Raw genomic sequence first — 23,338 nt, 5'->3', positions numbered from 1 at the left:
TTGACCTCAGTCACCTACCATGGCACCATGACTTCTGAAGTCAGAGGCATTGTTATTTCAAATGGGTGGTTGCATGTGGCCTGCTGCAGTCTCGCACCTCAGTCTCGCTCAGCTGCATCGCTAGCAGCCAGACACCATCATTCGCATCCTCAGACCCTGCAGCTTCACCAGAGCCTTGAGTCCCAGGCAGTTTTATGACATGGGCAAATGGGATGCAGGTGGGAAGGTCCAAGACCACAGCTGCTGCTGTGCTGCCAGGAGGATAATGTCGTCCCAGGGCTGAGGGGCTGGTGCCCCCTTGCTTGATATCACTGCTGGGCGCAGGTCCCTGGTCTCCAGTGCCTTCCTGGGAGAGGCTGAAGATGCTCTTTCCTTCTCCAGCTTTGCTGAAAATCAGTTCAGCAGGAGTTCAGGGAAAATCCAGAACATGCAAGGAAAACCCTGCCTAGAAGGCAGGTTTTGAGACCACCAGCATTTGACCTGTTCCTCTGCTGCAAAACTGATGGGAGTGGTGCCTCTCAGCCCTTTTTTCTGCCCCAGCCCCATGGCTTTCCCAGCAGCCTGGCTGTGTTAGCCTGTGCACTGACACCAGCTTTGAAGTCACCGTCAGTGGCATAGGAGCAGAAAGCTGGGGATTAACAGGAGCATTTCTTGTGAAGGGGATAATCACGTGCACAGCGCACAGATCGGATAGCCCTCCTGCAAGCCAGAGCTACTAATGAGATGTTTCCCCTGTGGTTGTTGAAGGGCTCATAACCAAGTTCCTGTCCTATTCTGTTTCCCAACATTACTTACGACAGCTGTCTGACAGAGGTCTTCTGTCAGAAATACTTGTTTCTTGCCCTCCCCTGTGGCTGCCCTTCTTCATCCTGGAGACAGATGGTGTGTTGAGTCCCCCAGCATGGTTTCTGGGCTCGACGTGCTGGATCTGCACAGCATCTCCTGACCCTGCTCCAGTGCTGGGTCCCAACACATCCGCGTGGACCTAGCCCAGCCATCCTGCTCCCTTGGGCCGCCCAGACACACTGCGTAGCCACCCTCACTGCTCTGCTACCTTTTTTTCTTAAAGGGTTTAACTGTTTAATTTTAATTAGTATTTACATAATGAATAACTAAGCAGCAAGCTTGTTTTTCATGTAGCCAGTGCTAAACAGCTGTCATGTACTTTTTATTTTGCCAGGTAAATAAATCATTGGAAAGCAGGTGAGTGAAATTAAGATTTTGCCTTTATAGAATACAGAAAACACTGCACATGGAGTGAAAATTGTTTGAAGGTGGTTTGGAGGTCACATGGTGGTGTTATATTCTTGGGTCTAATCTAAGGGCATCAATGGAAAGTGCAGTTTGAAGCAATACTCCAGGAAAAAGTCTGCATTTGAAGAAATCCAGACCTCAGTAGGATTCTGCTGTAGTCCTGATAACGGACTTGAATGTGCAGGAGCAGGGCTGCGAAGTGGCTGCGAATGAGGTGGTGCAACCATGTAAAGGACATGGCAGAGGGGTTTCAGACTCCATGGTCACCTGCACTTTTGCCTCCTGTTTTGCGTTTTGGGGATTCCATATGAGACATCTGCTTCCTGACATGGGCTCCCCTTTGAAAGGTTTTAGCTCCAGAGAAGCAGCGACCAGGCATGAAAAAGCCAAGAGCTGGGTCTCGTGGGGCTGGGCCAGACGCCTTCATTCCTCCCCCTACAGCAAAGCCCCTGTGAACCGGGGTCTCCCACATCTCCCACAAAAGCTGCTGACTTCACTCATAATGATAATAATAACACAGACTGTGAGGGTTGTTTAGTTAATGAGCTTCAAATGCTTGGGGGAAAAGAAAGGTTTGGTGACTTGGCTGGCGAAGTGAGTGATGGAGCCAGGACCCAAGACCTCCTGGTCCCACAGTCAGTCTGAAGGGAAGGTTGTTACTCTTGGCACCAGAGACCAGTGAAAAGCAGCCGCTCTGTGTGCTCTGGACCATTTTACCTGCTTCAATAAACCATCCACATCCACCCTGGGTGGGAAATACAACTGCTGAAGTCAACTTGCTAGCAGGTGAAGGATAGGGGTGCTGTTTATTTTAGTTTAGCTTATTTAAAGCCTTATAATTACTTTTCACAAGGCTATATTTGTTATTATTTATTTTGGATTTCAAGCACGATTTTCCCTTTTAAAACTGCACCCACTCCGACTCGGCAGCTGCCTTAACTCATGCAATAGGAATGAACTGAGATTTACAAGGAAAGGGAATGCATACCTTCAGATAAAATGTTTCTGTCTTATTAGGGTCTGTCAACCACAGTCACCCTAAAACTCTAAATCTGGCTTTCTTCCAGATTAAAAGTCTGGGATATGCTCTATGGGACAGTTATAGCTGGTGCAGCAGACATCAGACAAGGTGAACCACCAGGTCTCCTCCACACCTTTGCTTTGCCTGTAAAATCCCTCATCTTTTAACTTCAGACAACAGTCTCTTCAGAAGCTATTTCAATTGTTATGGAAACTGTTCAAAGGAGTGAGTTAATCTCAAAAGAAGCTTTCAGCTCAGTCACCTCTAGTGTTTTTGTGGAAGAAGGCCCCTTGCTAAGCTCAGTTGTTGGTGGTGACAGCTCCTGACCCACCTCAGTCTGCAGCTGGGCGTCAAAGCCATCGACATGAGCTGTGCCCCTGCCCCTAACGGGGACATTGTGCTTGGGTTGCTGTCATCTCCTTGGTCTGTTTCTTTCAGCTGCGCAAGAGTATAAACTACTCTTTTATAGGAGATGCAGTTAAGGATCTGTTGCAAGTATCTGGTGAGAAACAAGGGTTGTACAAATAGGTGACATGGAAATGTTCCTGTTTCTGGACCAAGGCATCTCTACCCTGACGTGCTCTGACTTGTGTTGTCAGCTCTGGGGTGTGAACGCTGCTCCTGTACCACACCTCAGTCCTGAGCAGCAAAAGCAGCTGCTGTGCTGGTAAAGGGACATCCACCTGCCCCACCTGCCCTAAGCAGGCAGAGGCTGTGCACTGATGGGGAGCTGGGGTCCGTGCCATCCTGCCCCACCACCCTTCTGGCCAGCCCTGTGCAGAGGGAGCCGCCGGCACCGGCACGGATGCACATAGGTCTCTCCCTGTGAGTGTTTTACTCATAGTGCACATGCATCCAGCTGGTTGGTGATGGTTACATTATGAATGAAACAGTGATGACTAATGAATTAATCAATGACAGGGACAACAGGGAAGGTGGGGAGCTGTGGTGACTCCCAGAGAGGTTAAAAACCGGAGTAAAAGCCCCTTGTGCTGCTCATGCTGGGAAACACATGGGCTCCTCCTGTGCAACAGAGATGGGACAAGGACAACACAGCACACTAGCTCTCTGCTGGCTTCGGGGTACGCTGGAGGAAAGCACACAGGCCTTCTAGCTGCTGGATCCCCACGACTGTTTTATTTTAAGGATAAAGTCAATTTGTTTGAATGCATCTGCATTTATAGCAAAAAGAACCCCAAAAGTACAACTCCACAATCTTCACGCATCCTGCTTCTGTTCGGCTGCTCAGCAGAGCTGCCAGCCACAGGCGTGACCTTTTGGCAAGAGCCTTCATAGCCTGACTCAGAGGGACCTGGCAGCAGTGGGGGGCAGAGCTCTGCCTGATTTTCAGGGTAATCAGCAGAGGATGGCTGCTGGAAACCCCCTAGATGAAACTGGGGTGGCCTGGAGGGAGGAATTCTGCCCCATGAAAGGGCAACGGCATTTCTGCCCCCTCCTCTCCCTAATCCTCAGCCCAGAGCTACACTTACATCTAGCTCTGTATTTTGGAAAGGTAGGATCTCCCTCGTTGCACCACCTGCTCCTCCAGGTCTCTGGGACACCTCTCTCTGCTTTCCACTTCCATAAGAGTGATTATGAAACCAAATGGCTTTGACCTTTGAAGTGGGAAATCAATGGCTGGGCAGGGCTCAGTTAACTGCAGAAATATTTACAGGCAGATCAGGAACGTTGTACTAAGTTCTTTCATTCTGGCGAGAAGGCAGGGAGCCAGCATGTGTTACATTCAATTCATACATTCAGATTTCGTTATGACTCTTGCTTCGCCTGCCTTGGCCTTCTGCCGTGCCCTGGGGAGAAGCTCAGCTGCGGTGCACGAGTCACAGATATTTTCGGGGAAAAATGTTTCTAGAACTGCAAGTGTAAGTGCAGAACGCTACTCCCAGAGGTGTCTAGTGGCTTGGAGGTCCCCATGGAGCTGGACACAGGTGGCTGCATGATAGGAGTGCAGGCACAGAGGCTGGGCTCCTGGAGAGCTCCCCTGCTACCTGTGCCAGCCAGGGCTGCTGGACCGTTGCTGCAGCAGCATCTCCAGGGATGCACTTTAAAAAGTCCTCAGGCATCAGGTGCATTTTTGATGCAAAAATCTGAGCCTTTGGTACTTTCCTGGTGAAGTGAGGGAGAGCATGCCTTTTCTCTGGGGAATGTGGAGGAATTCTGGAGGATACAGGATTCTCAAAATGTTGAGAGTCTGTGACTCCATCGAAGAGGATAATAGCCTGAGCAGCAGAAAAACCCAGGTTTGCAGGTTCTCTATCTATTTAGCTGTGTGAACTTGCAACCGTTTTTTATCCCAAGTGTTCTGCCATGAGCTGGCAGAAGGGAGGGAATTTGAGTTTGCAAAGGCTAATTTTAGTAAGAGACAGCCTTAAACCAGTTCCCTCAGGGCTAGCTATGTTACCAAAAAAATCATCCACAGATTAAAATCACCCAATTACCATACTATAGCAAATAAAAACACTAGCCAGAGATGTAATCTCACGTGCTATTAAAATACACTAACACGCAAAACACCATTCACAGATACCATCTACCTAGATGAATGCCACACACAATAGCCCATCTGAAATCACTTACTTAAATTGTTTAAGGAGTTACACACAGTATTTGTTCTTGCATTCCAGGGTGGGCTGGGTTGGATAAAGAGTCTGAATGGTCATGAGACATGGTGCCTTTCACTTTCATGTGCTGCTCTGAATTTAGCCCGGGTTTATTAATGAGCAGAGAAAATAAGGACTCACTGATGTATAGTAGGTGGGATATGCGATATGACCTGGAAATGAGCTGCAAATTTCTACCAGAGCTGGGGAGTAAGTCAAACAGGGTTCACATCAGATGTCAAGACCAGGCTGAGAGAGGGCGAGAGATATGCGAGCTATGGAGACTGAATTCTGCCTACCGGCTTCTGTTGTACACATCACCTGGATATCTTAGTCCTTACCACCCTTCTTGCTACTATACAACGTCCCCAGTTAGGCGAATTTGTTGATAGTAACCAGCAAAATAAGTATCTTTGCATGGAGATGTTTGTGTCCACATCTCTCAGTGTGATCATTTTCCTCAAATACATTCACTTCTAAAGGATGCTCCTGTCCCCCCAGTCTTTCATGACACAACTACTGCCTTTCTTTTAGGGCATCGATTCACTTCCATGCTAAGAGCAAAATCTCCATGACAATTCCCCCTGTAAATGTCCAATCTCTGTGTAAAACAGGAAGGCTGATGGCTGCAGTCAGACTGGAGGCATTACAAAGTAATGAGTTTACCCTAAGCCACTTCTGAATTGTGATTTCCTTTTTCCAGCCAAGGTATTGAGGGAGAGCATGGGACCATATATATTGTAATCACAGAGAAAAACAACCTTTTTAGCACTACCTTATGAAGTCTTCTCCAAAATAACTGACAGACATCAGTGGGTGTCCTTGTTAGATGCCTGGAGGAATAAGGATTAATTAATTCTGCCTCACTGACGGAAAACAGAAAATTAAGGGTACAATGACCGAAAAGGTCTATGGGATCTAGGGACCAAATGCCAAGGACTATGGTCTTTTCTTCGTGTGTGTTTATTGACACTCCAGGTCTGGAGCCACCTATGTAAATGCCAAGCACTTGCACAAGGGCTCGGAAGACATTGTAGCTCTCCACAGGGATGTTGTAGCTTTTGAAAGATGCCCACAGAATGGCCAGGCATCTTCTGGCAGTGTGGGCATGGCAGGCGTGACCTACCATGCTCTAGCTAGCCAGGGTGCCATAGGCTGTAGCATGGGCTGTTCAAATCTGTCCAAGATCTTGGCATTGCTGGAGCCGTTCCTTCTGCACCCTTGCTGCTGCTGTCAGTCCTCCTGGCCATGCATACAGTGCAGAGCTATGGTTATTGCTCAGCCCCATCTCCACCTGGCCGTCTTCTCCTTTTGCACATCTCATCTCCCCAGCTGGTTCTGTCTTGCTGGGTACAAGGCACCCAGACACCAGCTGTTGGCTTGGCCCCAGCGCATGTTGGTGTACCTGCCTTCAGGCCACGCCAAGGGCCTTTCCCACAGTGAAAAAGGCTGTTAAAATAAATTAAAATCCCTTGGGTTTGCACCATCTGAAAGGCATGCACACAGCACCCACCATGGCTGTACCACCTTGCAGCAGTGCGTTAGCAAATCCTCCTCTAGCTGTTGACCCATCCCTCAGAGCTGAGGGAAAGCTTGGTCTGAACCAGCAGCCACACAAGCTATTTTGGGTTTGATATGCAGTAGGTTTGATAAGAAAGCTCTCAGGAAAAAACAAATTTCCTCTTGGACTCGGTAGAACTGGGCACATACTCCGGCACACAGAGTTTCCTTTCCTATAAGCTCATGAAGTAGCCTTCTAAAATTAGGAATGGGAGATGAAGCTCTGGACCCACTGCAAGCAGAGACCTCTGTCCCCAGGACCAGGATTCACCTTAGGGGTAAGGTAGACCCTCCCTTGATGGCAGAGAGGTGAAGAGGAAGAATTTTCAACACAGTACAAAAATGTAAAGCATTCCTTTCTGTGTTGATACCCTGGTATGCCTCCTGTGTACATGCCAAGTATTCATGTGGGTCAGGGGTTTACACCGGGTCAGTGCAGGTGCCATACAATTTGCCTCCTGTCTAATGATACTGAGCATTATCTGAGGAGCTCAGACCACCTTGCAAGAACAAGGGGTTCTTGTTATTGCTCAAAGTGAGAAACAAGGCACCTCAGTATGGCTACAATTTGGTGCATTTCTGCTTGAATCGGATTTGTCTGCCTCACACTATGAGTGCGCGATTCACCGTGGCTCCAGCCCAGGCTCCCATGAAATTATGGCTACATTTCTGTAGCCTCATCTGCTCTGTGGCCCCAGGTGCCCATTGTACCTGACTGGTATCTCCTCTGAGCTGCTGGATGGGTGCAGTGGAGCAGAAGCCGCTTCAGTGCTCGTGATGCCCAGAGGATGGGGTGCATTTTATGCTCAAAACCCCTCCACTGTGTGGCAAACTCCCTTGCTGCAGCCTCACGCCACAGCTTTGCACCATGTGGGGAAACAAGATACTGGGGAGTGGACAAGAAAATACGGCTGGCAGCACGGGCCCAGAGGTCATTGCCAGGGACAAATCGAGAGGGAGATGCAGGTCAGAGACCATGATCTCCTCTGCTTATGAAAACGGTGTTCAGTTATGGGGAAAACACTAATGACATGAAAAAAAGTCTTGATACCGATCTTTTACCTCTATTATTCTGATGCTCTCTTCTGTTTCCTCTGCTGCGCTCATGTTGTGTCATTTTGTAACCTGTGTTCACCATCAGTATGGATTTACAGGCGAACAGTTCAGTATTTGGCCCAGAGACAATGACTCTCTGGTGTTCAGCTGTTCCAGCCAGTGTCATGTTCCATATAAAGCACCTCAGTTTTCACTGGGGTCATTGCTCATATTCAGCAGTTTCCTTTTTCCTTGATCTAATCTAAAAAAAAAATAATAATAAAAAAATTAACTACCTCCCTACAAATGCCAGTACTCCAGAAGCTAATCGCCTGATCTCCCACACTCAGAAGATGCCCTGGGAGATGCACAGGGAGGACCAGAGGATCCTGCCTGCCTTGGTGCAAGGTGGTTGATCTCCCCCCTCAGTTTTCCTTCACACCCCTACGGGCACCCTCACATGGGAAGATGTAGGGATGGGTACCCTAACAGCGGTGGCACCTGTGGAAGTGTTAGGGATGTTCCTTTGCCAGATGGGTGCTGCCTCAGGCATTTCACACCACCTTGCAGCCCCCAGAGCCCCTTGGCTGCCCCATCCCCCTGTGGAACACAGGGTGGGCACGGTCCTTGGGAGTGCAGGGGCTGGGGACGGCTGCCCGAGGGTGGCAGTGGCAGCATCTCCCAGTCAAAAAGAAGCAGGAACGTTTCTGTCCCTTCTGCTGGCCTCCCTGCTGCAGGTGGGTGCCAAAGGGAGTCCTGGGCTTCTCCTTACTGCTGCGGGCTCATGGAGCAAGGAGATGTCGAAGGGTCCCACCAGACCATGCAGGAAGCTCAGAGAGAGAAAGAAAGACACAAAAAAGCCCGCGCTTTATCATTTAAACCCTGATTTCTAATTGCACTGCTGTTTCAAACAAGCGTACAGGGGAGCTTGTCACGGGTGGCTCCCCCTCATGGCTCACAGCGCGAGAGGAAGAGAAATCCAGAGCACCAAGCCTGCACTGCTGCTAGCACAGCTAACCTGCTGCAAGCTCCCTGACCCCTGCCAAGCTGCTTGGAAGGAATGAGGAGACCAAAAGCCCCTGAGGAAGGCAGAGGAGACCCCCAGAAAGCGTCCCTGTCCCTCTTCCCGCAGGCTGGTGAGCTGCCCCAGCACAGCACCCTGCCGCAGCACTGCTGAGCGCCCGCTGGCAGCCAAAGCCAGGCACGTGTGAAGTCATGCAGCAGGGAAAAGGGGAAAAGCAGGCTGAAGCCCCTCCGAGCACGCACTGCCAGATCATCTGAAGGGTGCCCGGCGTGGGTCAGGCCAGGGTGGGCTGCTCGCCTGCTGCAGGGGCTGGCGGCAATCAGTAGCCACACCAAGAGGAATGCTTGCACGCTATCTGCATGCTGCTGCTGCTGCCCTACAGCCCTCCCCACAGTGACATACCAGGCACAGTTACTTATCTGTTCTCTACAAGAAGAGAATTTTACAATTCCTCTCCCGCCAAACACTGTGTTGAAGATTGTCACTTCTGAGCGCTTGCCAAGGGCCTGATCAGGCCAGCTGCTTAATATCAGAGTGCTTTGCGCTTTCCAGCTTGTGATAAGCATCTGGGCAGGCAGGGTTGAGGCCAGCATCCCGGCTAGCTGCAGTCCTGAGGAAGGTCTTGGATGCCCGAAAGCCTGGCTGCTTTTTCCAATTATGTCAGTTGGGCTAATAAAAGTGATTACCTCTTTCTACCAACCCTGCCTTTCTCATTGATCCCACAGGCTGTTCTTCAAATGTCACCCAGCAAGGAGGGAGCACACATCCAATTATAAAAAGAGAAAAGATTAGCGTGATGACAAAGCAATGGGGTCAGTGGTGCAGATGTGCTGCACAAAACAAATGAGACGTGCCTGGTTTTGGCACCCTCCAAGCCCAAGGAACCCAGAGGAAGGTATTTTGGGGTGAGCTGGGGCTCTCCCCAGCACTTCAGGCGGCATAGGGACTGCCAGCTTCACTGTTTTCCTGACCTCTCCTCTGAGGTTTGGTATTATATTTGTTTATATAAGAAGCTTTGAACATGCTGGAAAACCAGTAACTACTCAAAAGCGCAGATAAAGGCTTGCAAACATCAAAAGCAACTCGGACTTTGGGTGATGAAATTTATTTTTATGTGGGGCAAATTCCTGCCTTTATTTTGAACCTGTGGTCACTAGTCACGCTCACTTGGTGTGGGTCGTGGGTGCATAGCCAAGGGCAGAAATCAGCTCGAGCCATGGGCCCACCCTGACACACCTCACATAGGAGAGCAAAGATTGCCAACAAAAGCACGAGTTGCAGAATCAAGAAAGAAAAATCAGCCTTTCTTGGCTTCGTCTACCACATCCTGTTAACCAAAGCAGAGGTTCAGGCTTTTTTGAATATAGTACAACGAAGAGAAAATATTTAGGTGTAAGCTGGACTGACTGATTTCTGCACCCTGGGCCACAGACACTTCCAGAGTCCTGTAGAAGACTCTGGAGAGGGATATTACAAGGGATGTTGCAGGGCACACGGGTGCCTTTGGTAAAGCACTTGTTACAAAGCAGAAAACTTAGCTTTGCCTCTCCAAGAGCTGGTATCACCCACCAAGTCCCCAAACCTGCCTCTCCTCCTCTGAAGGTTCAGTGCTTCATGCAAAGATAGGGATAGGGGACTCAACGCTTTGACTTGGTGTCGGAGTATTCCCAGATGTTAGCGTAACCCACAGGAGACAGCACAGCAAACTCACCAGGTTATTACCAGAAACTTACCTCGAGCACTTTCCAGAGATTTTTGGTCACCTCTTACAAAAGAAGGGGGAACAGGGAGCTGAGGATGACATGTAGTTCCCACATCTGCTTTTCCTTTCCCGTTTTGCTCTGCTCCCCCACTATTGCATCTCATCTCTGTATGTCTGCTTTTCCAGCAGCTTCTTCCTGCTCTTCCCCTGCAAGGGGCACTCAAGAGAGAGTGGGGGGGTGGCATGTGCGCCCGGGGGGAGCTGAGGAATGGGTGTTGCACCCAGCAAGTGCTAACTGAGCCTGTGTCCGTGTACGGGCCAGGCTCTCAGCTGCTGTGAAGCCTCTGAACGCTGATGGAGCACTACAGAACCGCACCAGCCACCAGCCGGTTACAGCTGTACATGTTGGTATGTGTGGGAAACATATGGCCCCGTTTATCTCGATGGTGGGCAGGGGAAACTCCTGGTAATTAGCTAAGGTTGTTAGCACTGCACGTGTGGCTTCTCCAAATGCTCCTGCTTTCAATGGGCTCCTCATGTCTGCAGTGGGAAGGGGTGTCCTGTGGGTCTTCTGTTCATTTTTAAAACCTCGGAGGTGTGTGGATGCAAAAGTGGAGTGTGGAAAGAGTGCGGATGAGACGCTAGCTAAAAGGTCCCTGCCTAGACAGAAACCTTGTACTGCTGAAACTGCCTTTCATCTCATTTCCTGATTCCTGCACCTCATTTGCTTCTCTTGTTTTAAACCGCAAAGCTTCCTCCGCATACACCCTGCTCTTGGCTATAAATAACCCAGGTGCAGCCGGGGTGCGACACGGACCCACAGCGGGCCATGGCACAGGGCCAGCGGGGTGACGGTTGCTCCCCGCTGGTATGGCCTTGCCAGCTGGGAAAAACGAGGCAGAATCGTGAAGCCCCAGCAGTTTCCGGCAGCTGATGTGTTTCAGATAAGATTTAACATTAGTAAGTGTTTAATTGCTAACGAGAGCCCTCCACGGCCTCTGCCATGGGAGGGCCACAGTGCAGCACCCAACAAGACGCTGACCCGCAGCTACTTCTGGTGCACCAAGAGGTGTGGTGGGAAGTCTGGGCAAAAGTGATGCTTTCCATTCTTGCTTTCTGTGGCACAGGGCAATTTTAGAGCTACAGCCTTCAGGTTTCGCTGTCACTGCCGCAAGCACCCCGGGGCTTGCAGGCAGCAGGATGTGTCTGCAGAGCAGCATGGGACTGGACAGTGTCAGCGCAGGGCAACGGGCAGAAATGAATCTCCAGCGGCAGCGTTATCTCCCATTACGCTAAAAGGAAGTTTGCAGGATTCCTTAGTCCTTATTTAGCAAATTTGTTGCTTTGGAGGGAAATGCTTGTGTTAGTGTCTGGGGCTAACACATGCCTGGCTCCTCTGGAGGACCACTGTGCAGGAGCACAGCCTCCCTGCCTGGCCAGTGCTGCTGGAAGAGCTGAGGGGCATTGCACCCTTGAGCAGCTCTGGGGGCTCTGGGGCTGGGCTGTGGCTGCAGCACTTGGATGCACCCACCGCCCCAGCTGCCGGGGTGCCAGCCGGGCTGCTGAAGCCACAGCAGTGGTGCTGGGCGGGGGGCCAGCAGGGATGGAGACCTGGGTGACATCCTGGCACAAAGTGTCACCAGTGAGCATGGGGGCTCTCAGGAAAGTGAGACCACAGTGCCCAGCCAGGGACTTTGTGAGCACCAGCATCCTCAGGATTTTCCTGGTGCCATGTGTCCTGGAGACACCCCCGGGACACGGAGCACACAGGGTGCGCAGCTGGGGTGGGAGCTGGGTGACACCCCGGGAGGGGGAGCACACAGGGTGCACGGCAGCTGGGTGACACCCCGGGACACGGAGCACACAGGGTGCAAGGCAGCTGGGTGACACCCCGGGACACGGAGCACACAGGGTGCACGGCAGCTGGGTGACACCCCGGGACACGGAGCACACAGGGTGCACGGCAGCTGGGTGACACCCCGGGACACGGAGCACACAGGGTGCAAGGCAGCTGGGTGACACCCCGGGACACGGAGCACACAGGGTGCACAGCAGCTGGGTGACACCCCGGGACACGGAGCACACGTGTGGCACTCGTGGGTGCACAGCATGGGGACACTGCAGAGCCAGCAGCGCGCGGGAGGCATGCCGGGCGGAAAGCACAGGGACACCCTGCGGCGGGGAGCACGCGTGGGCAGGGGGGCGTGGGGACACGGCGGGGCGTGGACACGCGTGGGGCAGGCGGTCGGGGAGGGGGGTGCGGGGGGGTGCGAGGTGCGCGCGGGGCGCGGCGCGGGCTGCCATTGGCTGTGGCGGGCTGATGTCACAGCGGGTGTCGCTATAAGCTCCGCGGCGCCTAACGGGCTGGGGGAGTCGGGCGGGCGCGCGCCGCCGCGCGGGGCACGGGACGGGACGGGACGGGACGGGAGCGGAGCCGTGCGGGAGCGGAGCGGAGCGGCCCTGTCCCAGGCACGCACAGCGGGAGCGCCCCTCGCCCAGCCCGCCCCGCACCTGCCGGTCCCGTATGCGCCGTGCCCAGCGCAGCGCTGCCGCGGAGCAGCCCTAGGCAAAGCCAAGCCCCCGCCGCCTGCCCGGGGGGCTGCTGGGGGGCCATGGGGGTGGCAGGCACCGAGCTGCCCAGCGGCAACGTCAGTGCCAACCAGAGCGCCGCTGACCCCACGCTGTCGCGGGACGTGTGGATGGTGGGCATGGGGATCCTCATGTCGGTGATCGTGCTGGCCATCGTCTTCGGCAACGTGCTGGTGATCACCGCCATCGCCCGGTTCCAGCGCCTGCAGACCGTCACCAACTACTTCATCACCTCGCTGGCCTGCGCCGACCTGGTGATGGGGCTGGCCGTGGTGCCCTTCGGCGCCAGCCACATCATCATGGAGATGTGGAAATTCGGGAACTTCTGGTGTGAGTTCTGGACCTCCTTGGATGTGCTCTGCGTCACAGCCAGCATTGAGACCCTCTGCGTCATTGCCGTGGACCGGTACTTCGCCATCACCTCCCCTTTCAAGTACCAGAGCCTGCTGACCAAGAGCAAGGCACGCGTGGTCATCCTCGTGGTGTGGGTGGTCTCAGCCCTCACCTCCTTCTTGCCCATCCAGATGCACTGGTACCGGGCGGACCGCGACGAGGCCATCCTGTGCTACGAGAAGGACACGTGTTGCGACTTCTTCACCAACCAAGCCTATGCCATTGCCTCCTCCATCATCTCCTTCTACCTGCCGCTTGTGGTCATGGTATTCGTCTACGCCAGGGTCTTCCAGGTGGCCAAGAAGCAATTGCAGAAGATAGACAGGAGCGAGGGGAGGTTTCACACCCAGAACAAGGAGCAGGAGCAGAAAGGGGGTGCTGGGCACCGCCGATCCTCCAAGTTCTTCTTGAAGGAGCACAAGGCCCTCAAGACCCTGGGCATCATCATGGGCACCTTCACGCTGTGCTGGCTGCCCTTCTTCATTGTCAACATCGTGCACGTCATCCAGGACGACATCATACCCAAGTATGTGTACATCCTCTTGAACTGGCTGGGCTATGTTAACTCTGCCTTCAACCCTTTGATCTACTGCCGGAGCCCGGACTTCAGGTATGCCTTCCAGGAGCTCCTGTGCCTCCGCAGGTCCGCCCTGAAGATGTATGCCAACGGCTACTCAAACAGCAACGGCAAGAGCGACTACAACGAGGAGGACAACGGCTACCCCCTGGCCTCAGATAAAGCCTGCGAGCTGCTCTGCGAGGAGGGCTCCTTCCCTCACCCCGAGGACTTGTTGCACTGCAAAGGTACTGTGCCTAGCGGGTAGCGTCGAGGCGCGACGGGCTCTGGCGTGGCACACGTCGGTTGTAAAGAGGAGCCTTTCTCTCGTAAGGAAAAACAAACCCCCCGTTAATAATAGCAGTGATCCTCTTCTAGGGTGCACCTAGAACCTACCGGCTGCAAGAAACACAAAAACTCAGCAAACCTTCTGCAAACAGGTGGGGGGTTGCTCCGGGCAGGCTGCAAGCAGCCTGCCTCTTCAGGGGTACGGCCGTGGGTGCCTTGGGCGTGGGTGGGGGTGGGGGGGTGGGGGGTAAGGCAGTGGAGAAAGCTTGTCCCCGGCGGGACAAGCCGGGGCCGGTGTTGGAACTACCTCATGACCTGACTGTAGGAGCCGGCGGCGGAGCGCGGTGCGGTGCGGCGGGAGCGGGCGGGGGCTGCGGCGCCCGGTGCGCCGCCGGAGTCCCCCCGCTGCCCTCCGCCTGACCGTGGGACCCCTCCCCGGCCAGGAGGGCAGCCCCGGGCGGTGGTACCAGTCTTGTCCAGTCCAGGGGACCGTGCGGAGGTGCCACCCTGCGGCAAACCCCCCCGGGAAGGTATGCTAGCAGCGGGGCTGAGCGCGGCTCGGCAGGGCTGTGTCGCGGCTATTGCTCTCACTGGGACAGTTTAAACAACGCCCAGAAACAACGAATGGTTTGTTTGGGGTTTTTTTGCCAAGTGCTATCATCGGACTTTCTGCTGAAATAATAAGGGAAATAAATGGACTGTTTGCCCTGAGACTCTGACTATGGGACTGAGGAATGTGGCACTGGGAAGCCGGGTGAAATGCTGCTACAACCGCAGCCCATCCTTTTGTTGAGGCTCCCAAAGCTCTCAAACCGCCCGGCTTGTTTAACTACAAGTCTCGGATACAGGGAGCCCGAGGAGGTGGGAAGGGAGGAGACGTTTTGTTTTCTGTGGCAGACGGCAGCACAGCTCTAGCCGCGGGACGGCTGTAGGTGGGTTGGGTTGTTGGCCGAGGGGGTTTCCCCCCTCACTTCAGGCTTTGCGGGTTGTCCCCGGGCTGCGGGAGCGGGTGGCGGGCGCGCAGCGCTGGCGGGGGGCGGCAGATGCGGGCTGCGGGATGGGGACGGCGCCGCTGCCGGGGGCTTGCTCCCTGGAAGCCCCTAGCTGGAGGGAAGCAGGCATCGGGGGGCAGATGGGGCTCCCCCCATTGCCAGCACCCGCGGCTGCTGTTGGGAAAGGCTGGACCCGAGGCCCGGGAGGATGTGCAAGTGCGGGATCTTTTCAGAAACACCCAGGAGAGGTGGAAACGGTTCTGACGGGACCTACCGGTGCTCCGTGGGGCCGTGCTGGCCCGCGTGGGGATGCTTGGGCACCGTGTGCGGGGTTTTCTCCCCTAACACACAGCCCCCCCCCATTTCCACGCACTTGCCCCGTGCTACGCGGGTTTTGTTTTGCCTGCGCTGCTGCTGAGGCCCTGCCGCGGGTGTGTGTGGCGTCTGGGGGTCGCTGGCTTTGCAGAAGCAGTGGGGTGGCCAGCTACACGCCCGGAGCTGAGACCCCCGGGGCTGGTCCCCCCTGCGGCAGGCGGCAGAGGCGGCTTGGGGCTGCGCTGCAAGCAGGCAGCGGGCATCGGAGGCTGGGAGCGGGGATGGAGCGGGGCTCCCGGCTGCCGGCAGCTCTTTGCATTCTCCCCAGGCTCGCTTGGCTGCTCAGAGAAGGACTTGTCCCAAGGGAATCCCCTCTGGAACGGCAGCGGGGGGCCGGGGGGGATTGCTACTGGTCTCTGCTGCTGCAAGGTGCAGGACAGCCACAAACTCCTGGAACTCTCACACCCCTCATGGTAAAACCCCACCTGGCTTTTATGGGGCGGGGGGCTGGAAACTTCTGGCGCTCTCTTCTTTCTTTCCCAAAGCGGTCCTGATCCTGCTTGAAAAGGGTGCTGGGAAGGAGGAACAGCTGTAGGAGCCCTCTCCTCTAGCCCTGTGATGGGTGCTGGCTCAGCTGTGCTTGCCACCTTTTGAGCTCTGCCTGAGCACCCTTCCCTCCTGCCTCTTGCAGTCTGCTTTGATGCCTGTGCCTGCCTGTGCCCTCATCTGCTGCTCTGGTGGGGTTGTCAGCAGTGCCCTAAGTCCTTTGAGTGTGAGCCACTTGGCAAAGGAGTGTGGTGATACGGTGTAGTGTGTGAGGCCACAGGTCAGCAAAAACATTTGCTCCTCAGATAAACATTAGCAGGCTGTCCGAGCAGGGGGAGACCCAGTGCAGGACTGGGACTGGTGGTCAGGTGCTGTTTGCTTAATACTGCACAAGGACGAAAATGCAAGTGGGTAGTGTGCTGTGTTGTTGGTGTAGGTTCATGTGCTTGGGCTAGAGATGCACTTCAGCTCCGTGTGTGCCACGATTATTATGTAGCATTCAGGAGGAAGTGAAAATTAACTTCTTGATTGTAGCAATCGATATCTCCTGTGTTATATCTCCAGCGGTTTTAATCTTGCCGGTCACTTGCCATTATTTTGCAACACTCAGGGGCAGTGTAGGTTAGCAGGTAGCAAGGCCACAGCGGGAGGAGGTGTCCCACAGTGACAGCCAGCTCTGACTGGGGGTCAGGCCAGCCAGACTCCCACTGGCTTTAGGGCAGGAGCCACAGGCACAAAGAAATCTGGTGTCTGCATTTCAGTTGCTAGTAAACTGTTAAAAAAGTAAAGTAGTAAAAATATTTTTACTATGATTATTTGCATTTCAGTAGCGCATGTTGTGGACCAGGACTTTGTTGTCCAAATAATTGCTCTGTTTGTTTGGCTGGCTGTGTTTGTGCTTCAGATGTTGCGGCTGTATCTAGTCAAAGCTGCCAGGTGAGCGAGTGGCTAATGGCAGAACCACTACAGCATCCAGAGTACATGATGTGGAAGGGACAGGGGACGCTGGGCTGTTTGCACTGTGCAGTTGACCTCGGTACTGCACCGCTCAGCTACAATGTTAGGAAACCTCAGCCTTGCAATGAAGTCTTGAGTGTTGAAGAACTGGTTCTTTCCTCTAAGGCAACATTACTAAAACTGGTGAAATGTGAACTGTGCAGTTCTGGGGGCAGCTGGAATCAAAACGGAGAAATATGGAGGAAAAAAAAAAAAAGTGGCACTACCCAAACCAAATCTGAAAAACCTTTCCTGTTCCATGGTTGAAAAAGAAAAGCTGTGTAAAAGAATCCTTTAGCCTGTTAAAATATTTTATAATAGAAAGGTAGTTTTATAGATGCATGCTAGGCATTAAGAAAAGAAGCACTGAAGACTGGACACTAGCTGCTTAAATTGATTTTAGGGTACTTAGGATTTTACACTAGCAGAGAGTTGGCTCAGGTTAAATACATCTGGCAAAACACACAGCACTGACTTCATTTGAGGAAAATCACAGTGACAAAATACCAAATTCTCATTGCAAACAGAGAAGGCTACCTTCTGTGCTGCTGGTTTGTACCTTATGCCGCTGCCACAACGGTGGGTAGAACATGGGTGGGATACTGTCCACCCCCCGGGCGTCAGTGTGTACAGCTAACTGGAGCTTTGCATTACATTCACTGCTTTTAGCCACTTTGGCGAAACAGGTTGTTATTGTTTTTAAAGTCTTTGTCAAGATGAGCGTCACAAATGCAGCTTTTGTGTTGTTACAAAATACTGTCTTTGCTGTAGGTTCTGCTTGTGATTCGGGCAGCTGTAGTTTCCACTTCAGGGGCTGTCTTTGCTTTGTCCTCCAAAACAGGCAGAGTATAGAGAGCTGCTGAGTTATGTCAGTCCTTTGCCTCTTGGGAGCATTCCTGGAGAGCTTTTGCTTTCTGGGAAGCCAGGCCATGAAATATAACCTGCTGCTTGCTCCGGCGCTGGGGAGGCATGGAAGTGCAAGGAGAGCTGGCAAGAGGGGACGGGGTCTGGGTGCAGATCCCTACCTGTGAGCACAACTGGAGCATCTCTTGAGGACTGGCTGTTCCCAAAGCACCCTATATCCCAAACGGTTCAGCAGTTCCTAATGCACAGCATTGCCCATCAGTGCATGTCGCATTGCTGTGGGGTTCAGGGTGGGCACGCAGAGCCTGGCTGTGCCTGCCCCAGCCTCACCTGTGGAGCTGGGTCCACACCTTGTGGCCTCCCCTGTGGTTTAGGTGAAGGTGACACCTCTGCCTAAGGACATCCTGGGTACGGCAGGGAGGGAAGAGACTTAAGTTACCAAATGCACCCAAATGTTTGAAAATAGGCCAGGGATTAGTAGTGTAGAAAGGAGAGCCCGGCTTCTTCGAAGAGGGAGCGGATGTGTGAGGAGGCACACAGCGTGCTCTTCAGCTCTCCCATGTCACAGCTGCTGGGCTTTTCTAAGGGCTTATTTATGTGTTTATTTACTATAAGGGACACTTTTTTGCCATAGTGGGGAGGGTCTTGACAGGGCTGGCTAGGAGTAAACAGGAGGCTGCAATCTATCTCCCAGTATCTCTTGCCCTTCTGGTACAGAACCATAGAATCATTTAGATTGGAAAAAAAAGATCATAGAGTCCAACCGTTAACCCACCACTGCCAAGCCCACCACAAAACCACGTCCCTAAGTCCCTAAGTGCCACATCTACATGTCTTTTAAATACCTTCAGCGATGGTGACTTACCCACTGCCCTGGGCAGTCTGTTCCAATGATTGACAACCCTTTCGGTGAAGAAATTATTCCTAACACCCAATCTAAACCTCCCCCGGTGCAACTTGAGGCCCTTTCCTCTCACCCTATTGCTTTTCCCCTGGGAGAAGAGACCGACCCCCACCTGCCTACAACCTCCTTTCAGGCAGCTGTAGAGAGCGATAACGTCTCTTAAGGCAGGACCTGCCTTTCACAAACCCACGCTGGCCGGGCCTGATCCCCTGGTTGCCCTGGATGTGCCACGTGATGGCATCAAGATGATCCGCTCCGTAACCTTCCCCGGCACCGAGGTCAGGCTGACAGGGCTGTAGGTGCCCAGATCCTCCTTCCAGCCCTTCTTGTAGGTCACATTTGCTGACCCCCAGTCTGCTGGGACCCCCCCAGTCAGCCAGGGCCGCTGACAAACGATGGGAAGTGCCTCGGTGAGCCCTTGTGCCAGCTCCCTCAGTGTCCTCGGGAGGATCCCATCCAGCCCCAGAGACCTGTGTGTGCCTGAGTGGTGCAGCAGGGCACTGACCATTTCTCCTTCTCATTCTGCTCCCCATCCCTGTCTTCCAGCTCAGGGGGCTGGGGACCCAGAGAACAACTGGTCTTACTCTTAAAGACTCAGACAAAGGTGGCATTAAGTACCTCAGCCTTTTCCTCACCCTTGTTTCTCCCCGCATCCAATAAAGGACAGAGAATCTCCTTAGCCCTCCTTTTGTTGCTAATGTATTTATAGAAACATTTTTTATTGTCTTTTACGGCAGTAGTCAGATTAAGTTCTAGTTGGGCTTTGGCCCTTCTGATTTTCTCCCTGCTACATCTCTGTAGTCCAGAGCTGCCTGCCCCCTCTTCCAAAGGACATCAACTCCTTTTCTCCCTGAGTTCCAGCCCAAGCTCTCTGCTCAGCCAGGCTGGTCTTCCCCGCCGGCTCATCTGTCGGCACACGGGGACAGCCTGCTCCTGCGCCTTAATTACAATGCTGCTGCTGCCAGGGGTCTCAAACACCCACACTGGCCAAGGGGAGCTTTTGTCCCCTCCCTTTGCCAGTCCTCTGCCTTGAGCGTTTGTTTCCACTGGTTTGATGAATCCATTTCCCAAGGAGATGGGTTTATAGGTACGTTCATGCCAGAGGGAGGATGGCCTGTCTTGCATGTTCCCTTCTCTGCTCTCTGTCAGCAGGTAGAAGGTGCAGCCATCCTGAAAGCATCAGGGAGGCAGAGGTTTCGTGGCTGACCATGGCAGTGCCTGGCTGTGTCCCTGGGCTATGAGGATGGACGAGAGCTGGGGAAGGTGCCTGCTGGTCTGCTCACAAGCATCACCGTCTTCCCCCTCTGCAGCTGCCTCTGCAGAAGCATCCAGCCTTGGTGAAGCACCTCGTACCTTGGCTGATCCACACCTTTTGCTAACTTGTAAGAGCAGTGTCGATGCCTGCACTTCAGTTTTGCAATGTGTGTGGTACCCAGGGTGGTTCTTCAGGTTCGGATGAGCAAGGGCTGTTCTGGTAAGCCACACTGGTCTTGGATGTTGTTCTCAGCAGAAAGGTGGTGTGACCCCAGCTTCCCTGAGGTTAGTGTTTTACAAGGATTAAGAATCCTTTCCTCCTGTTTTTACACTTGTGCTTGTTTTCTCAGGTCTACAAGTAGGACCGCAGCCACTCTTTGTCATCTCCTCCCTGTGCACCAAAGTCTCTTTCAATGTGAAAACTTGCCTCTTTGACACTTGAACCCAGCAGCCCAAGAATTTCTTCCCCTTGTTATTCTTTTATCTGAGCTGGTTTGAAAGCAAGCATTAGTCCGAACCTTTCTTCCTAGGGGCAAAGCAAGTATTTTGCAATGAACACACATCCTGGGCTGTGTTTGATAGCTGGGGTAGCTACACCCTCTTATCAGAGACATTCCTGTGGGGTGACCAGCTGCATGGGCACCCATGGGAACCTGTCGATGCGTGGGTATCTGCTGGAATTGCTGTGTGTCAGGGTGCTGAGTCAAGCAGAGTATTTCTCTCTTGAGAGAAACTGAGCCTTTACAAACTTTACTTTGTCATGAAAAAAGTGGATTTGCTGCTTTTCCATGCATGCAGTTTCAGTTTTTCTCCTGTTTTCTTACCCCCCCAATGGCAGGAGTATACCATTAAATTTCTGTGCAATATTGCCAGTGCCAGTAAGAATGGACTGGGAAATATTTACTTGTTTCCTGTCTTTGGTAAAGTCATTTTTGCACAAGTGCATATATATTTAGATATGTGTATGTATATGTGTGTATATGTATCTCTGTTATCTATATACAGTGTTATATAGATCTGTATATAAAAAAGGAAATGTAAAGGTGTTCTGTTGTGTGAGATAAATACATAGATGAAGATCTGTATTTTCAAAAGTTTGGGTATTTATTGTAGGTCCTATGGATTGACATTGTGTATAAATAAAGAATATTTATGGTATGTTTGTAGTCAAGTGTTCTTGCTTAAAGCTGTTTTGCTGGCTGTATTTCCCCCATACTCTACAAGACTCTTACGGTGAATCCTTCAGGACTCACTAAAAAAAAACCAGCACCTGAACAGCCTGGTGCTGCCAGGGAGGCACACACAGCTCCCTTGAGTGAGTAAGAATTTTTTTATTTTTCCAGCGCTTTGAGGCCTGGAAACAGCGAGGAAGTTGTGGGTGCTCAGCACCTTGCTGTGAGCGGGCTTCTCTGGTTTTCACCAGAAACGTCAGGGTCCACAGACAAAGCGATTTTTAAAAACCCACCTGCTTTTCTGCCTGTTTGGACTTGAAACAGTGGCAGTCTTGGATGGCTCCTGCGCTCCCGTGGCAGAGCAGGGCTGCTGCAGAAGCATGGACCAGTACAGCTGGGGGCTTTAATTCTCTGTTGCTGGTCACCAGTGCCAGCATTCCCTGGGACTGGGAGGAAACACAGATGTCCAATGCAGAGATTGTTGGGACGGGAAACATGGAACACTGCAAAATGTATGTAGGGCTTGTCTGTAAAGCCCTGTGCTGTCTCTGCTCTGCTGTGATCCAAAAGCAAGCACCCGCACTGCCATTGCAGCAGGAGGGAATGATGACTGTGCTCCCTCTCAGCTGTCTGAGGAAGGTCCTACCTCGCCCAGGGTGAATGCTGCACACCTCGGCAGGGCTCCTTCGTCCTGGCTCAGCACAGTGCAGACACCGTGCTGCAGCCTGTCTGGCTGTGCTGCTTTGGAGCTTGGGCTGAAGCAGGGGTAACGGGGCGAATTGTCCTGCAGGACAGGGGTGGTGGGAGCACGGTGTGGTAGGTCACTGCTGTCTGTCCCAATTTGCTTTATCTCCTAATTGGGATTGGAAAGGCTTCTGGAGGGGTGTCTCTGGAAAAGTATCCTGGTCTCCTGGCCTGTTCTGTTACCTGTTGCCCAGCCCTGTTGTCCCAGTGCTCTTACTGCTTCAGGTGGGGGTGAAGAAAGAGCATGGTTAATGTAAAGTAGGATCCCAGGCCAGCATGTTGCAATTACAAGTATTTTGCATTCTTTATGCCACTTAAAACCATGATGAAAGTCTTGGCAGTAAAGGCCAACGTGTGCCCTGCACATTTCAAAGCTTCTCCTTTCCAGAAACAACAGGGAGTCATTGTGCATCTTGGACAGGGAGAGATTACACCAGGCACTTCCAAAACATGCCCAGATTATAACAATTTATGGGTTTGTAACTTTGTGCTTTCAAGGGGTAGATAGCCCTAGCTAGAAATACCAGCTGTTGCTGACTGCAGGGGTCCTGAAGAAGGAATCAGTTGGAACTTGAGCATCTGTGGGGGGAGCCTCAGTTGCCATCCAGCTCCCTCCACCCCCATTAAAACAGGATATTCAGACCAAAGAACATTTCATGTCCCATCTTGAAAGGTGCTTGGTCCTAAGAGATGCTTAGAGCCCAGTCCCTGCTTCCTAGCACATTTGATGATTGTCCTGAGGTTCCCAGCAGCCTGTCCTGGCTCTGGTCCTCCAGCGATGTCAAAGGAAAGGCATTAGGAATCCACAGCAGCTGCTCCAGAGCTCTCTGCGGTCTCACAGACACGACTTCTTCGCAGGTGTAGGCAAGAAGGGGCAAGGAGCGAGCGGATCTCTTACCAGCTCAGGCTGAATGTGGCTCCCCACTCGCACCACCTCCTTGGTGGCTCAGGGCAGTTCAGGTTATACCACTGACCTCCGCAGCCTCAGCCCAGCCCTGAGAAATGCATTAACAGCAAATGGCCTTTGGGAAGCACCTGCCAAGTCCTTTTTCCCTCATGTAAATATTTTTTCCTCTTAAGTTTATGCAAGTGTGAAAAATCCCTCCTTAATCTACTTTTTTTCTCTCTGGCTGAAGAAAACGCTTATTCATCCCTGGGTGGGAACTGCCCTCATCTTGATATTTTGCAGCCCAAGCAGGGACCACACTGCCAAAAACATTTCTTACTGCCCTCGAAGCTGTACTGCTCTTCCTGCCTCCCAAGCCTACTGGCATCGGCTCAAATGGTGTCTACCACAATGGGTACCTGTCAGGATACTACACTCCTTAGTGGCTGTTGGATGGAGGTCCCATGGGCTACAGTGTGTGGACAGCAAATTAATTAGGCAGCCTTGAAGAAGCCTTGAAAACCAGTGCAAAATTTCCATGGGGTTGCAAGGTCACTCCTCCAAAGTCCCGTCCTGTTGTATAGGACTCACGTCCGGAAATGTGTGGCAGTTTCTCCTGAAAAAA

The 23,338-nt window shown here is 52.6% G+C and overlaps 1 protein-coding gene and 1 long non-coding RNA gene across 3 annotated transcripts in view; one reads left to right on the top strand and one right to left on the bottom strand.

Annotated features, from left to right (window-relative positions):
- Nucleotides 1-5,457: 5,457 nt before the first annotated feature.
- Nucleotides 5,458-10,402, bottom strand: LOC130154424 (uncharacterized). The gene is made up of 3 exons (XR_008823738.1): nt 10,246-10,402; nt 7,516-7,750; nt 5,458-6,135 (listed from the first exon to the last, which is right to left on the bottom strand). It is a non-coding gene; the product is annotated as an uncharacterized LOC130154424 (long non-coding RNA).
- Nucleotides 10,403-12,619: 2,217 nt separating this feature from the next.
- Nucleotides 12,620-23,338, top strand: part of ADRB2 (adrenoceptor beta 2) — a 37,439-nt gene continuing 26,720 nt past the window's right edge. Inside the window, exons 1-2 of one of the 2 annotated variants that reach the window (XM_056349305.1) lie at nt 12,620-14,000; nt 19,807-21,069. In XM_056349305.1, coding sequence (XP_056205280.1) covers nt 12,827-14,000; nt 19,807-19,898 — 1,266 coding nt within the window. In that variant the 5' untranslated portion in view covers nt 12,620-12,826 and the 3' untranslated portion in view covers nt 19,899-21,069. Of the gene's footprint in view, nt 14,001-19,806; nt 21,070-23,338 lie in introns of those variants that run through there. The other variant, XM_056349306.1, reaches the window with a different exon arrangement.

Source organism: Falco biarmicus, chromosome 8 (assembly GCF_023638135.1).
Source record: "Falco biarmicus isolate bFalBia1 chromosome 8, bFalBia1.pri, whole genome shotgun sequence".
In the NCBI taxonomy this organism is placed as follows: domain Eukaryota; kingdom Metazoa; phylum Chordata; class Aves; order Falconiformes; family Falconidae; genus Falco; species Falco biarmicus.
The sequence above is the reverse complement of the archived record's forward strand: the minus strand, read 5'-3'. Positions and strand labels throughout refer to the sequence as shown.